Source organism: Papilio polytes, unplaced genomic scaffold (assembly GCF_000836215.1).
Source record: "Papilio polytes unplaced genomic scaffold, Ppol_1.0 DF824124.1, whole genome shotgun sequence".
In the NCBI taxonomy this organism is placed as follows: domain Eukaryota; kingdom Metazoa; phylum Arthropoda; class Insecta; order Lepidoptera; family Papilionidae; genus Papilio; species Papilio polytes.
In genome coordinates, this window is record NW_013525080.1 from 523,951 (window position 1) to 541,542 (window position 17,592).

Consider the following 17,592-nt stretch of genomic DNA (forward strand, 5'->3'; position numbering starts at 1 on the left):
CGAGCTCTTAGATCGCTTCGGTGGACGCTCCATGGAGTGACTAGGCACAAGGATCCCCGAGAGGGGACCTCGGCTTGGGCTGTCACTCAACACGCGTTTAGCATTCCGATTCAAGGGCGCCCGAGAGGGCCGAACCTCGACATGATCGGTTGCTGCTATCTGATTACTATAGGGAAGGACACATAGGCTATTTCCTTTTGTGTTTTTTAATTCTACGTGGACGGATTCACCTGCGAAAACTAGTTTTTATATCAGATGCGTATAGAACATAGATAATAAATATGTATTGATTTATAAATATGTTATCTAGATAAAAACAGTTTATTTAAAAAAAACATTACCACAGTATAAAAACATGATCGGCTGCGTGAGAGCAGACTTATTCCGTGCACACAAACACACGGACAAGCATATAAGTTAGTGTTATTAGTGGTCGGTTGTGGTTACGCAAGGTGCGCCGGGCACAGGCCATGTAATGCTTACGAACGACATGTTGCCTTTACCTAAGCATTGTAACTTATTTTACTTAGTATTCAATACAATTCTAAAAGACGTTAGATGTAAGTTTTAAGTTTTTCATAGAATGAGTAAACAGGACACTCTATGATCATATTCAAAATATCGAATGTTGGAATCCTCTAGCTATATTCAGTGGCCTTCTACCGCATGCACTAGGTCATTGGAACATTTAAAGGAAGAACGCTCTAAGCTTCTAGCCTACCATGGCCTGCAATCGAGAATATCCCTACCACAAACCAGTTGCAAATACAACAAAGATGTCAACACTTTCGTTATCTTTGTAAGAAACGCAATATACGAGTAGTACAGATGCGACAGTGTGAACCAACGGCATAATGATTTTAAAATTGACTCGGAGCAGTTTACGGCGACATAAAAGATCCGAATAAAGGTAGTAATGCTCGTAAACTGGTTTACAATCCAACGTAAACCAAATGGATTAATCAATTTCTTACATAAGTACTTGCTCTTACTTTCATTTCATAATACAACAGCAAACTAAAGGATTTAAACCTTTTAATTATTAAATAGAAATTAAACAAATTTTCGTTAAAATTCGTTTCAATTCTTAATCAATAATGTAGAAAAAAAACACAATTTATGGGCCAAGAATAATACAAAACAAAATTTACAAAACATGAAAATAAAAAAAATCAGTTCTCGGCCAAAAGGAGAAGGCTCAGCTGATGCGGCCTCCAGCTTGACCCTGAAGGCCGCGCTGGTTGTCAACCTCCCCTTAACTTTATTGCATAGTTCAATTTATTTTGAGACATAAGCGCTCATGTGTGTGTGTGTTGTTTTAAAAAAGTTTGTTGATATTTCAAATACAATATTAGGTACAGTCAGGGTAATTTGCAGTGTATCACTTATAAAACAAATTGATGCTTGCGATGAGATAATAACCATGTACCCTTGACCGACATATTTCGTTAAACCTTTAAAAAACCTTTTTTTTTTTACGTCCGCTATTGATTATTGTTCCGCGACGATGACTCAATGTGAATACAATGTCCAAACGACTGTAGCTGTCAAAATGGAACAACGTTGGATTCCCTGAGTGTATTTTTATTATTTTTTACTGCCTGCGAATAAACTGCACCATTTTTTTTTTTTTCAAAGTTATTGACTGAGATGACGTATGATAGAGTTATTTAGAAAACAGAAACCTGTTGCGCCGACCCTACCAGAGTAGGATAAGTATGATAATGATGACGATTTTTATCAAAGTTATCAAATTTTCTATGCACTTTTAAATGCTGTAAATACGAAATTTAAGTGTAACTAATTGTAACTTTTACATTACTATATAAAGTTGGCAGTTTCGCCACTTATTTATCACCATTTTTATTCTCTAACCACCTGTAAATGTGATGAAAACACAAACGTTACAAAACCAATAAAATTATCTTGTGATTGGTGTTACAAAACGCTTCCTATGTTTTTGTCAAAACATTTGTTAAAAGTAGACTCGAGATCGTAATAGCAATAAAACATTTTTATTTTAAATAGCCGCGCTGTTGAAACTCTGCCAGACTTTTATAGTTTTGAAGAGAACATAATAAAAAAGTGAATAAATGCTATCGGCACTCTAGCGCCCCCATATTCTGACCGAATGCTTCGAGTATTAATGTGATCTAAATATGTACTAACTAGCAGTTGCACGGGACTTCGCCTGCATGAAATTGGATAATAATAAAAAAAACATAGACTATGTTACTCACTGATAACGTATATTTTTAATGGTAAAAGAATTTTTGACATCTGCCCAGTAGTTTTTGAGTTATTTCAATACGTACAAATATACAAATCTTTGCTCTTTATATTAGTACTAGCTGTTGCTCGCGACTTTGCTTGCAAGAAATTAAAAAAATATACCCTATGTTACTCACAGATAAATTACCTTTCTGATGGTGAAAGAGTTTTTAAAATTTCCCCAGTAGTTTTTGAGTTATTTCAATACATACATAAATACAAATCTTTCCTCTTTATAATAGTAGTATACATAGACAAACAAGATGTTGAAGTAACTGGCAGCTAATAGGGCCGTGAGAAAAAAAAGAATTCAATAAATCGAATATCGGAGATTTGTAATTGTGGTTACGGGTGACTTTACATTTAAAGTCTTTTTAGAATCTAATACTTTTAAGAAATAAAGTTTTTTGTTAGTTTTAAATAAGTAGTTTCATTGCTCACATGCCCGTATAACTCTAAAAACACTAAAACAAGGTTAAGATAGCAAAAATTAATTTTCAAACACATACCAATTTTATTTAAGGCTTATCCACGTATTGCTTCCAGTTTAGTCATTCGTTGATTTTTAATCAATTATTAATCTTTGACACCAAAAATTTTTTTATTTTAGTTTGGTAATATAATCGTAATACTGGATGGCTGTTTGTTAGAATGTAGTCTTACCTTCTGAACGGATCTCGATGAAATGTGGCATAAATGTAGGTGACAGTCGAACAATAAATAGGCTGACTTTTGTTTTTTTTTTAATTTCACACGTATACAGTTTAACGTAACATTCATATTAATGTAATTAATTAACGCAGATGAAACAAAGAGTAAACTTACTTGACGTTGTCCCTCATCGTGAAATTCCTGTTGTATTCACTGTGCCCACTGTAACAATAAATTAATAGGTTAATTAATTGACAACCTTTGACACATCACAAAAATTTCATTAAATGGAAAAACGTTGAAAGTTAAGCTTCAATAACCTTATGGTTTGGGTACGGACTACTGATCTTACGGTCTAGGGTTCGAATCCCGCCATTCGACTGTTGTGAACCACATACCATACAAGTCTACAGCTTAGTAGTAGTAGTAGTAGCTCAGATTGTAAGCGGGGCTTACTAAGTTTAGTGTTTCCGAATTCAGCCACCAAGAAAAGAATTCGAGTTGAAGGATACCTGTATCAAAATCGATACAAGCGCCCAGAGAAAAACTTCATACAATCCATACATATAAGTATTCTTAAACACTTCGGTTTAAAGTCAATATATAAACATTGAATTATTAACAAAGTCGGAAGCAGTAACCTACTTGGCTTCATCCCGTACATCCTGCGTTTGTAGTAAAAGGAAGTTTCAACCGCCCTTGACTACCCGTTATCGGAACAATAGTTATCTACAAAGATTAACTCATTTATCTAATAGTTTTATACTAGCTCGAAACATTCACCAGCTCATTATGCGTCCTCACCGAGGGACTCGGAGACAACCCTAAAGTTAGGGTAACTAGGCCATAGTCAACGCTGGCCCAATTGGCTGGTCGACTTCACACATCTTTGTATGTCCTCGCCGATATGTTCAAGCATTACGATGTTTTCCTTTACCGTAAGAACGTCTTGTAAATTATCTACATATGAAAATTCAAAAGATCGAATTGGTACTTAGCGGGATTCGAATACAAGACCTGTAGATTACAAGTCAAGTTCTTAAACAACCGCGCCACCGACGCTCTAACATTAAAGCTTACAATTTAAATCGATAATTCAAAATAAAGACGGGATGTTAAGTAACAAAACCGTAGATCAGATTGCACGAAATGTGTATGCACTAATAACATAAGTACTACGTTACCAAACGTGTTCTTTGTATATGCGTAATGTGGTGGTAACGAGATATTTCCTACTTCGGACGCCTTCGTAACACTTCCGCGACTTGTAGTTAATAATGTTACCGAACATCCCGTTGTCGCAGCGACATTTTTTATACAAAAACAACCAATATTTTCACACTCTGTTAAACACTGCAACATCGATATCAATATAAATGGGTTTCAATTGCATTGACATTCGTGTATATTCTTCGTGGTCGACTTTGCCAATAGCCTCCGATCCACTGATGATACCGAGAGGAAGAGCACTGACGCGGTTGGAGCGAATAGTCACCGGCAAACCTAAGCGGCTAATTTTGCTTCCCCTGTTTTGTCATAGGAAGTCTTTAAATCTAAATATTTTGTATGTATTGAAATAACTCAAATTTGTATGTGTATAATTCACAGCGAATCAATTGGAAGACGAAATAATGATAGTAACAGATATACAAAAGCAAGCAGTAATATAAAAAATGACAATATTAATGTGGTAGAATTTATTACAAAAGATTGAAGTATTCGACTCTTCCCCCATATCATGACCGAACGTGAAGAAATAATAGATGCAACAGGTTACCGCCAAACTATATTATACTAGTTGTTGCTTGCAACTTCGCCCGCGTGAAATTAAAAAATAATATAAAACCTATGTAACTCACAGATAAATTACCTTTCTAATGATGAAAGAATTTTTAAAATCGTCCCGATAGTTTTTGGGTTACTTCAATACAAAAATACAAATCTTACCTCTTTGTAATATTAGTATTGACCCTTTAGCTATTTCATCTAGGTCACTGTGGTAATGAACCATAGGTAATCTTATCAAACATTAGTATGCGTGTTAGGTTTGAGCAGATTAATCACATTACCTGCGTATAATCTCAGTGTAATTCAAATCAATTACAGTCAGTAGACGTCTTACAATGAAGGTACACTTACGCTGTACTTGTTATCTTACTAATATTATAAATGCGAAAGTTTAGATGGATGGATGGATGGATGTTTGTTAGCGTTTGTAGCCTAAACGGCTGAACGGATCTCGATGAAATTTGGCACAGGTTTAGAGCATAGTCTGGAAGAACACATAGGCTACTTTTTATCCCGGGAATAGTTACGGTTCCTGTGAGATTCGTTAATTTAGCTTTTTAATGTTTAGTCGATCATTCTGCAACGGTTTCACATATCCTTTTGAAATTTGGCACAGATATAAAACAAAGTCTGGAGTACATAAGGGATGAGGTTCATCCCCGAGAAATGTCCGGTTCTCGAGGGATACGTAGCTTTTTGTTATTTAGTTCGTATGTTTTCTTATACCACGCGGACGAAGTCGCGGGCAACAGCTCGTTGTAAATAAAATATAATCTAACTGGATGGATGGATGTTTGTTACAGTTTGTAGCCTACTGAACTGATCACGATGAAATTTAGTATAGATGTAAAAAAAAGTCTGAAAGAACACATAGGCTTATCAGTTTTGTTTTTTTTTTTATTTCTTGCGGTCGCAATCGCTAAAGCTAAATTTTAATAGTAACTAGGTCCTAATTGGAATTCAGTTTGTGTCAAATACTATTAAAATTTTCTAATCGTAAAATCGTACTATAAGATTACTAAGCCGAGCCTATACTTGGAAGCTTGCTTCTCTATACTTGGAATCGTAACCGGATTATCTAGTAAGCTAGATTGCTTTCTACGTAATTGTAGAGGAAGACCGGCAACGACGTCGGAGAGCAAGCGCCCTATTTGCAATCAATTCACTAGGAGTCAGTAATTTGTATTTCAATTAATTTGATATACGGTGATAATTGTAGCTCTCGAAACAGTAAAAACTACCTTTCGGAGAAAAAAAGAATTTTCAAAATCAGTCCACCAGGGGCGGAGTTACCATACAAAAAACATACAGACAAATTGAGTACCTCCTTCTTTTGGGAAGTCGATAAAAAAAAAGCCTATATTACCCACTGATGACGTCATCAGTCACTGATCACTGATATACGCTTTTGAATTATGAAAGAATTTTTAAAATCTAGTACTTTTTGAGTTAATTCAATATATACAAAAATGCAAATGTTACCTCTTTATAATATTAGTATAGATATAGATTGAAAGATACATGACACACTGATCAAAACAGGAGTCTTCTGAAGACGTTCGCTCATCATTTTTCCCGCCCTTATCTCTTTCCTGGTAGTATTATTCCGTCATCTCGAACGATCCTTGATCATCTTTAACGTAATCCATCCGTCGCTAACTACAGTAGAGGAGTTTAGACTAGAATATGTATTTTAGTTTACGAATTTGGCTTACCTCATCCAAATTTCTGCTACAACATAGCAATTACCCTGATCAAATTCGAGCTCGAATTATTGCCGTGTTGTACATTGGGATCGTAATTCTACGCAATTAAAATAATTCTCGCACTGCTCTCGATGGCATATTGCTTTTAGGTGTTATTTAGTAATGTTCTCTAGTTTCCAATGTAAATAGTGTTCACAGGTTACTGAGGCAAGGTATTACATCTATACTAATATAAAGTGGAAATATTTTTATTTATGTATTGAAATAACTTAAAAATTACTAGGCCGATTTAAAAAAATCGCTTACAGTTAGAAAGGAAATTTATCTATGAGTAACATGGGATATATATTTTTTAATTTCACGTGAACGAAGTGGCGAGCAACAGCTAGTCTAATATATGAAATTGTTTGAGACGTATCATTTACCATGTTTTATCTAAATTGATTTATCAACAATATGACGACAGGAAAACTTTAAGTACAAATATTACACGAACAGGCAGCGTGTGTATGCAGGTAACACACGTTAGCGTTTACTATTTTGGCCTTGTACCATTAAACTAACGTGTGTGGACTGCATGACCCTTTTCAATATCAAGGTTGTAACTAAAACTGTAAAAAGGTTGCATGTCCCCCACTGGTGTAAAATTCATCGCGTGATCACAATTATGGAAAGCTTTTCTGTTTATTTGTTTATTAACGTAATATATACAATTATAACTTCTCACAATCTAATTGGAAAACCTTTGCGTGATGTCATACATAACTAGGTTCAACATGATTGCAGTTTTTATAGAAAAACACTATAATTGTTTAATTTAATAACTATAATTAAATAAATTACCTCAGTTGAGTTAGGTACATTTTATTAAATAACTATTTTTTGTAGATTTTTTATTAAATTGTGTTAGTAGGTATATATAGGGCACAAAATAGGAATTTAACATTGTCTTGGAAAAGAAGAAAGACAACATATGTGTCAGGTAAAGTTTTTTTTATTATACTCACCATCGTCAGAATTTATTGTAATATTTATATGAATTAGGACTATCCTGAGAGTTTTGGTCACTGTATCTAGGGCAGGTCGAGGCTAGCCTAGTTCTTTTGTGCGTGTTGAACGTAAACTTTACTTGCGATTGCTGAGTTATCCTTGATTGCATACATACAAAAGTATCCAAGTATACTTGAAGTGAAGAATTTGGATTAAATTACTGGAGAATGTATTATACACATGTGTGATCAGTACGAATCGAAAACTTTAGAATATCGTAGAACACATCTTACAAAGATGGATAAGATACGAAATGTGTATATTAGAGGAAGTTTGAGAGTAGTAGAGAAGGTAAGGAGTAAAAGGTTAGTATGGTATGGGCATGTTATGAGGAGGGATGAATCGCATGTTAAAAGGAGAAGGTTAGTTATGAGTGTGGAAGAGAACACCGGTAGAGGTAGACCTAGAAATAGATGGATGAATTGCGTGAAAGGTGACATGATCAAAAAGGGAGTGATGACTGAGGTGACGTATGATAGGATTTGGAGGACAAAAACCTGTTGCGTCGACACTACGGGAGTAAGTTAAGGTGAAAGAAGATGATGATGACTTCTTAAAAAAGTCTAAATAAAAAGCATTCGAAAGTAATTTACTCAATTTATTATAGTTTTTATTTTGAAGATATAATTAGTACAATTTCTATACGTGTTTAATTTTAATAATAATAATAGTTTATAAAAATAATAGGAATTATGTCAACAGTTTACTTTTAACCGTTTACGTTATTTACGCTTGTTTACGTCCATTTTTCGTGTTTATTCTTTGCTAGTATTATTGTTTTGTACCGTTGTCAATAAGTGTAAATATTATAAATGCATCATTCGCCAACGTCGGTGGGAAACAGAAAGACAATCATAAAATTACCGAATCGCACTTGACACGGAGTGCGACGGACAGACAATCAACAAAACAGGATACGCAATTTAAATATTGGCGGAACATATTTAAAAAACAAAATAAAACAACAACACTCAATTGTTATATGGTCACTAAGAACCCATTTATAGTAGACTAGCTTTCGCCCGCGACTCCGTCCGCAGAATTGAAAAAACAAAAGTGAATAGCCTATGTGTTCTTCCAGATTTTCCTCTATATCTGTGCTAAATTTCATCGAAGTCCGTTCATCGGTTTAGACTACAAACTCTAACAAACATCCATCTAAACTTTCACATTTATAATATTAGTAAGACTAGCTATTAGTCGACTAGATTTTGCCTGCAACTATGTCCGCGCGTAATTTAAAAAAATACTTATGTTACCCAATGATTATTTTGATTTTTAACGGCGAGATAATTTTTGAAGTACCAATACTATTGAGTTCGTTACATACAAAAATACAAATCTTCCCTTATTATTTTATTGTATACTAATTTTCGCCTGCGACTCCGTCCGCGTGGTATTACAAAAACAAAAGTGAGTAGCTTATGTGTTTTTATAGACTATCGTCTACATCTACACCAAATATCATTGAAATCCGTACGTTTACGCTACAAACTCTAACAAACATCCATCTAAACTTTCACATTTATAATACTTGTATTAGTATGGGATTACTATAGAACTTCAATAAACACCAAGGCTTTGGCCACAGAACTTGCGATGAGCGGAGCGGCGAGGCAGGCGGAACAGAGGTTTAAAAACATTTAAAATTCACGACAGTTCTCTTTCATATTATAACTACCAATAAAACAATCATGCGCTTTATCAATACTATGATTTTAGAGTTGAAACTTTTCCATATGCTTAGACGCATTGCACCACGTGTTTACTTGAATAGTTGTTATATTAACTTGTAATAGGTTTTGCGTATTACACGGTACATTATAACATGTACAAGATTCCTTAGAGGTCGTAATCACTCCTAGATTGTTTGCATAACCACAAATTGACGTATTTGATTGACCAATCCGCATGTTATACGAGCTTCTCCTATTATTACTATATTAATTCACAATTATAATTGTATAGTGATTAACAATTATCTATACTATTATAATAAAGCGTAAACACACACTTCTTTGTTGCCTAAGATGTCAGCAATTACAGCATATTTTTGAATAATTCTTTTTCTAATGAAAGGCCCTAAACTTACGTCATGCTTTAGGCTATATATTTTCACGCCATTAAACTTAGGGGATAAATATTTTGGATAAAAACCCTAATGTGGAAAAGAGACCATAAGTTGCTGCCAACATCAAGAAAGAAAGATTGCTAAGGTTTGTCATGTCATTTTGACATTTGCTATTGAGAATTTGACAAATGTAAACAATAAAATAAAGTTTTTATAATTTCACGCGAATGAATCATATCATATCATATGATAGAAATAAATTTAAATACAGCCGTGGATAAAAAAGTGAAAGACAAATGTTTCTCCAAAGAAAACGGACAACTGCGACGTACGTTGCTTAAATGAAGTTTTAACGACGGAAAACTTTGATTTTCACAAGTATTAATAATTACCTACTTGCAATATTACCGATAGTGTTGTACATTAGAGTCCCATTAACAGTTCGCGTGTAAGTCGACCGGTTTATTGCTTAAGATGTGTGTCGTCTTAACGCTGAACCGAACTCAAATTAACCTTGAGATCGGTCGATAAAAAAACAACAATATCAGTTGCTTAATCCTTAATTTAATATTGTCCAGTGTGAAAAACTAATTAAAAAAGGTCTACTGATCTAGTTTAGAGGAAAATACGTGAGATTTTTATTTTAGTGTGTTGGTAACACAACACTTTTTTTGACCGACTTCCCAATAGAAGGAGGTACTTAATTCGTCTGTATGTTACGGCATAACTCCGCCGCTAGTGGACAGATTTTGATAACTCTTTTTTTATCCGAAAGGTAATGCTTGCAGATGGGTCCCATTTTTTTGGCTGATTTTTGGAGTCAAAGGCTAGTACGTAGTTAAATAGTTTTTGATACAAAAACTCAGTCGTATTATATTTCAAAGTTTTCTGTCCATCGTAATAGCCTAAAGGGCCTAATAACGGGTAAAATATACGTAATTGTTATCTCATGTTCGTCTTAATTTCACTAAGCGTCTAGCTAACGTTACATGTCTCCACGTCTATGATCAAAGAATCCTTATATTCTATTAAATATGTTAAAAAAAATGTTGTAATGAGAAGAAAAAAATATAAGTGTAAAAAAAAAAAAAACCTAAAGAAGATGCAACTACGAAGGCAACAAGGTTGCTGCAAGAACTACAACAGGAATTACAGAGAGTTAATTAAAAAAAAAACGTTACATGTCGCGCGGTCGTTACCACAGTCAAAGTTTACTCGCCGCTTAGTGGAAAAGGTATTTACAAGACTTCACGTGGTATATTAATTGTGTCAGTATGTGTCAGTTACGTTGCGGCACGCTTTAGGTCTAGAGAGAACTTGCCGCACGTGTTATAACAATTACCATACAAGTTGCACTTAGTCTTAGAACGCCGTGGATAGCTTTGTTAGAGGCAGGAAAATCCAGCAACATAAATTAATGTCAACGAAACCTATCCGTACTAATATTATGTAGAGGAAACATTTTTATACTTGTATGTATTCAATTCACGTGAAAACTACTTGGCTGATTTAAAAAAATCTTCCACTGTTAGAAAGGTTTCTGTGAATACCAAGGCTTTTTATATTATTATTTAATTTCAGGCGGACGAAGTCGCGAGCAACGGCTATTATAATAATGATTGACATTATCAGAGTGATTTCGGAAAATGCAAAGTCAAATTACTTTTATTTATTTAACTGAAAATAATTTATTAACTTTTTAACGATTTTGATTTATATAAATACTAGCTTTCGCCCACGACTACGTCCGCGTAGAATTAAAAAAAAAAAACAAAAGTGAGTAGCCTACCATATGTGTTCTTCCAGACTGGATAGTCTGATAGATAGGATTATCTATGCCAAATTTCATCAAAATCCGTTCAGCCGTTTAGGCTACAAACTCTAAGAAATATCCACCCATCTAAACTTTCGCATTTATAATATCAGTATGTTGGCCGTCGAACCCTACACCATTCAATTCCGGACAATTTTAAACTATTCAATAACTTTTATAAGTAGACACTCGATTCTCTAAAAGGCAATGTTAAGACTCGATTAAGACTATCTTGAGAAAACATTTAGCGAGTCAGATAGGTTTAATATATTTGCATTACATTGTAATACTTGAAGAAGATGGAGTACTCGTACTTCTATTTCTAATTCTTCAAGGGCAGGCAATCGAAAACGTCAGAAACCGTACGAGAAATTGATAAAAACATATCAAATTATAGCTTCTGCTTCTAACACATTTACTACCAACGGCCGTTTTACGATCATAGAATAGATAGGTTGCTTTTAGGAGTACACTTTTACCATGATACATTTATGTGGGATACAACATTGGTCTTGATTTAAACCCACTTAAGGCGCTCCTACGTCTGCTCCTTCATAAACTATGATTATAGTAAAACATGTATAGTCTTAAAACGCTCTAATGTAGATTACTCAATGTACTATCGAGTAATCTGTTGATATTCCAACTTAGAATCGACAGTTACCTTAACGTTCTATACTAATTGAGACGATCACATAAGTAAACTCAACTTAAATGTGTTTGTATGAAAAGAGTCAATTATTTTTTTATACGTGGTTAAATGTTTTTTATTACAAACCCGTCGTTTACGAAATCAACGGCTATCTGTTATTTGTAAGAGGGATTTTATCTCCGCAAGGAACAAATGATTTTTTTTAATGAAACACCGCGAAGATCCCTGACTGTACTTTTCATTTTATAAATCTGGTTTAATATTCATCAAGTTAAATCGGCGGCTACATTTTTATACTTTTCCTTGTTAGTTTTTATTTACCAAAAACAGCTTATAAGTATAATACTTCTAGAAAATATCAATGCAAAAATACAGGAAAAACTTATTTTCCTTGTTTACCACTGTCTCTAATTGAAATTTTACATTCATATTTAAAAATGATAATGGCATTGAATGTGTCAAAAAATTGTTAGTATGTTTTTATTTCTGTAATCCAACTTCTCCCTCGACTCCCACTCCTTAGTTTGTTATTAAAGTTTGCCAATTTACTCTTTCCGTATAAATGACAGTGTTATTTTCCAATCAAATAGAGTTAAATTTATATCGAACGAGCTGTTGCCCGCGACTTCGTCCGCGTGGTATTAGAAAACATACGAACTATATAAATTACAAAAAGCTACGTATCCCTCGGGAACCGGACATTTCTCTGGGATGAAGCTTATCTCATGTGTACTCCAGACTTTGTTTTATATCTGTGCCAAATTTCAATAAGATATGTTGAACCGTTGCAGAATGATTGAGTAAACATTAAAAAACGAATTCCACGGGAACCGTAACTATTCCCGGGATAAAAAGTAGCCTATGTGTTCTTCCAGACTATGCTCTAAACCTGTGCCAAATTTCATGGAGATCCGTTCAGCCGTTTAGGCTACAAACGCTAACAAACATCCATCCATCCATCCATCTAAACTTTCGCATTTATAATATTAGTAAGATTAGTAAGATGTTCGCAGTACGCTTCGAAACTTTTGTTTGTATTTACTCTAGTTTCGTGTAGTACTAACGCAATAATGTAGGTATAGTCAGAGAAACAAGAAAATTATTATGTTGTATAAATAAATCGTAATAATCCAAACGTAGTGAAGGATGATTATGTATAAGGAAACTCTACGTAACTTTCTATCATCATCAACAGCCTTTATCTGCCCACTGTTGGGCATAGGCCTTTCCCAATACCTTCCACAGCTTGCGGTCCCCTATGCAATTCTTTAATGTACATTTTAAGTTTGATTATCGTTCTGTATTTTTAAATAGTTCGTATACCTATATATTTTATGTTCCTTTTAGATTGTATCGTTTAAAACTAAAAATATGCCAAAGCGCCAGCTGTTAAAATATGCCGAAAAAATACTAAAATCCATTATCTATTTTACATATACGATATACAAACCGGTCGTCTGTTTGATATCGGTGTACAGTTATTCGTATACTTAGAATTCTAGATAGAAAGGCCAATAAAAAGCCATAACAGTCTCGATTCAGAGTAATAAATGTCTTGTTTTGTGAACACAAAAACGCAAATGATGTGTGATAATATTGGTGTGTTTGGCGGTCATTCGGAAGTTTTCGAACGATTTTTCGATTCGATTTACTATGAATGAAACAATGGATGGTATATTTTCTAAAAATTCGATTATATCTCATATTAAAACGTTGGTTTTAAAAAAAATTAAGCTTAATTAAAGTAATTTTAAAACTCGACCATTAACTAATTAATGTTAAGAAGTTACTCTTTCCTCTAACCATTACATTTAACTCTTTATATATTGTAAACGTCTAATCTGTTTATCATTTAAACAATAAACAATTCCTACTAAGTATTCATTAAAGAAAGGATCAATTATAGTTTTAGCAGTCATTTATTTACAGTTACAAGAAACAATTTACTAATGTTATTTATTATAGGTTAATTCCTTTACAGGAATGTCCTTTGCTATGTTTAATACGTGCTGATATTTACTTTCATAACGAGTCAATTATCATAAGGATTATTATGTTACCAACATAATATGTAATAACATAATGTTACCAACATAATAGCAAACGGAATTTTATATTTTTAAAACTATACACCTTTGTAAACAAATGACGACGATCTTAGTAAACAGTTAATAAAAATAACATAATTATGTGCGGTCATGGAAAAATGCAGTATTTGAGAGGCTAAAACTAACCTACTAGTTGTAAAACCAAAATTCTTTACTGACTCGATTTGAATTTCAATAAAATTATTTTTAAATCCATTTAACAACTAATATTAGTGAGTAATATAAAGTTAAAAAAATCTCTACAAACATGAAGGTATGTGACAAAATAATTCCTGTAGCTAACTCCTGGTATTTCGAAATTCATTACGTTGCGAGCAAGTTGCCGGCGGGAATGTAATTTTGCACTAATTCTATCACTGGCCACGATCCTCTGTGGCTCTGTGCAATTTTGTAATAAAAAAAACATGTGATGACGTAGTAGAGGGCAATAACCTTGTGACCTGACTACCTAGGGTTGTTCACATATTGACCTATAAAGGATGCATGGACAATGTTGAGTTGACCACAAAGAAAGGATAACTCCTTTTCTGAAGAAAAATGATTGACAGATACTTCATTAGTCAAAATCATGTCAGTCGTTTACGTGACTGAAGTTTCAACTGCCCTATCTATTTGTAAAAGTGTACAGTCAGCTACGAACTTGTAACGGAAAAATGCATACATATTTTTTAAAACGAAAGCCTATACAAGTTTCAAGTTTTGTAAATCAATACTAATTTAATAAAGCGTACAAACACACTACTTTGTGGCGTAAGATGTCAGCAATCATAGCATATTTGTGAATAATTATTTCTTTAATAAAAAGCCTTACACTTACGACACGCTTTAGGCTATATATTTTTACGCTATTAAACATAGGGGTAAATAAAATGGAAAAAACTTATTCGTGGGAAAAGGACCATAAACTACAAGCTACCAACATTATTATGGTAACGGTAATTTTGACATTTGTAATTTGCCGCAAGAGAACAGCTAGTATATACATATTTATGCAACTGACAGTCCATTTTTGTATGACTAATTCTGGGTTGCTTAAGTGTCAATTGATTTCATGATTAAATTATTTTTGGTATCGGAGGGAAATATTCAAAAGATCTTATTTTATCATTGCCTAGTGATTCAATATTAGGTTGACCTAAGATTCAACAGAGTAAAACTCAAGTTACGTAGTTCAGAAACATTTCATAATGTTGTTTAGAAAACACTAACGGTTAAATGTAGCTGGGAAACCGGACATTAGTTAACAATGTTACCTGTAACCTAAATGAATGAACTCTATAATAAAAATTAGTATCTCCATAATAAAAAAAATTAAAAAAAGGAACTCACTAGTGTTATAAGAATTACGCAACAAAAAAAAAGAAAAGAAAAACAAACTGTGCCAAAAAGAGTACGGAGCAAGAGTCTGTAGAAGTTAATAAAAATAAAAAATTAGCTACTTTTATTACAACAAAATGTTCTTCTCTATGTTATGAAATATCATTTACTGAAACAAAATTAATTCTTCCAAATAAGACTTAATTAAGTTACGCTCTGTTGCGCCGAAACGTGTTAATTTTTTGTAGGTCCAAGTAAGATCTGACTTAACATTCTTTTATTAAAACCATAATTGTTAGTTCTATTCTCATCTATCGGTAAGTCAGGGGGTTAGACCTTGACTTGTAATCAGCAAGGTCTGGGTATTATCCTTTTTTAAAAGTTATTGATACGATTGCGTTTTGTTTTGCGGATGATTTTTTTAAATACACGCTAAAGTATGAAAATGTGTATACTAAATTATGTCCAGAGACACAGTGATCCATTCAATGCCTCAGTACAAGCAGTCGTTGTATATTTTTATGTAAATTTGCATATATTTATTTAGTAAGACGTCGTCGTGACGCGACATAGCTAATTGTTAACTTACACATTGTGTTTCTCACGATAGCTACGTGTTAAGTTTGTTTTTTTTTTATAGTTTTTACCAATATTTTGAATTTATGGAACATCGCAGTTGTACTGGTAAGTGTTTATTTGATGTTTATTGTGATAATGTCGATAATTTATCTTGTATTTAATTATTGTAATAATAGAAATCTATACATATAACAAAATTGGAATGTCTGTTTGTGATATCAAAAAAAAATCAGATTTCAGGAAGATCATGTATTAGCGTTGCTGATAACGAAAATCGCATTACATACAGTCAGTCTGTCTGTCCGCAAGCCGCGTTTGTTTCAGGAAATCTCCGAAACGGGTGGACCGATTTCGACGAGACTTTTATTGGAGGGTAGCTGACATAAACGGGCTTATTATAGGCTACTTTTTATCTTAACATTGCGTGGACGAAGTCGCGGTCAACAGCTACTTAGTTGTAATATAAATATCTTATGGTGAATATTGATTCTTACGATGTCTATGGGAACGATATAAAGGGTAAACTTGTATTGTTCATATTAATCTTATTTTTATATCTTTATTGGAAACTACAAAAAAAATATTGGATTCATTTATAGAAATCGAACAGATTATGTATTTTAATTATCCTCATAAAGAATGGATAGCCGTTTTCACAGAACACAAGGGCATATTGTTGTCTCACACTTTTAAAGATATTGAAAGGGATGGCGATATGGCCTGGTAACAGCTGTGGTTTCACACGGTCATACATTGTTATTAAGAATATACTAATCAAAAGAAAATACAGTCCACCTAAAATTTACATAATACATCTAAGGGTGCAGTTGCTAATAGCGACGCCTGTTATCTACAGTAATATTATAAAGAGGAAAACTTTGATTGTAATGAGTAGTCTTAAAAACTACTGGGCCGATTTTAAAAATTCATTCACCGTCAGAAAGGTAATTGATCTGTGAGTAACATGGGATATATTTTTTGTATTTCATTTTTATTATTTTTAAATTACAAGCGGAGTAAGTCGCGGGCAAAATGTAGTAACTAATATGTGAGAAAAAGATTAGTTCGCAAAGGTTGTTAACAAAGGTACAGAATTTAATAAACAGTATACACTATGTTATTTAAATTGTGCATAAACCGTAACGTATAACTGACAAGGATGGAAAATCGTAACCCGTTACGTACAAAATGGTACGATTTTAATATTGAAAAATTTTTTAATACCGAAGCTTATCGATTTCAATCGGAGAGAAATATTTTTTTTTATCAAACTCAGCAAATATGTTTGTAGAATAATTTGAATTAAATAAATCTCCATAAAGGCACGTGTATTGCGAATATTTTTAATAAGACGAAACTTGGAACTGAAATAACAACTCATTTTTTTATTAAAAACAATTGAATACCTTTAGATAAGTGGATGCGTGAATGATTATAGTTAATGGGTTTAAATTCGTCGCCAAAAAATTCTTTTTTTCTTATATGCGTAATTGTTTCATCTATTACCTTCAATTTATTTTAATATCGTACCAAATAAAGGACGCGTGAATAATTTTAAATTATAAATCGAAATACGTAATTCAATC

At 33.2% G+C, this 17,592-nt stretch overlaps 1 protein-coding gene across 1 annotated transcript in view; it reads right to left on the reverse strand.

Annotated features, from left to right (window-relative positions):
- The window catches only part of LOC106099399 (membrane metallo-endopeptidase-like 1), a 42,736-nt gene that overhangs the window by 24,363 nt on the left and 781 nt on the right, over positions 1-17,592 (reverse strand). The window contains exon 2 of the mRNA XM_013277943.1: positions 3,097-3,144. Within this exon, the coding sequence (XP_013133397.1) occupies positions 3,097-3,144 (48 nt within the window). The remainder of the gene's footprint in view (positions 1-3,096; positions 3,145-17,592) is intronic.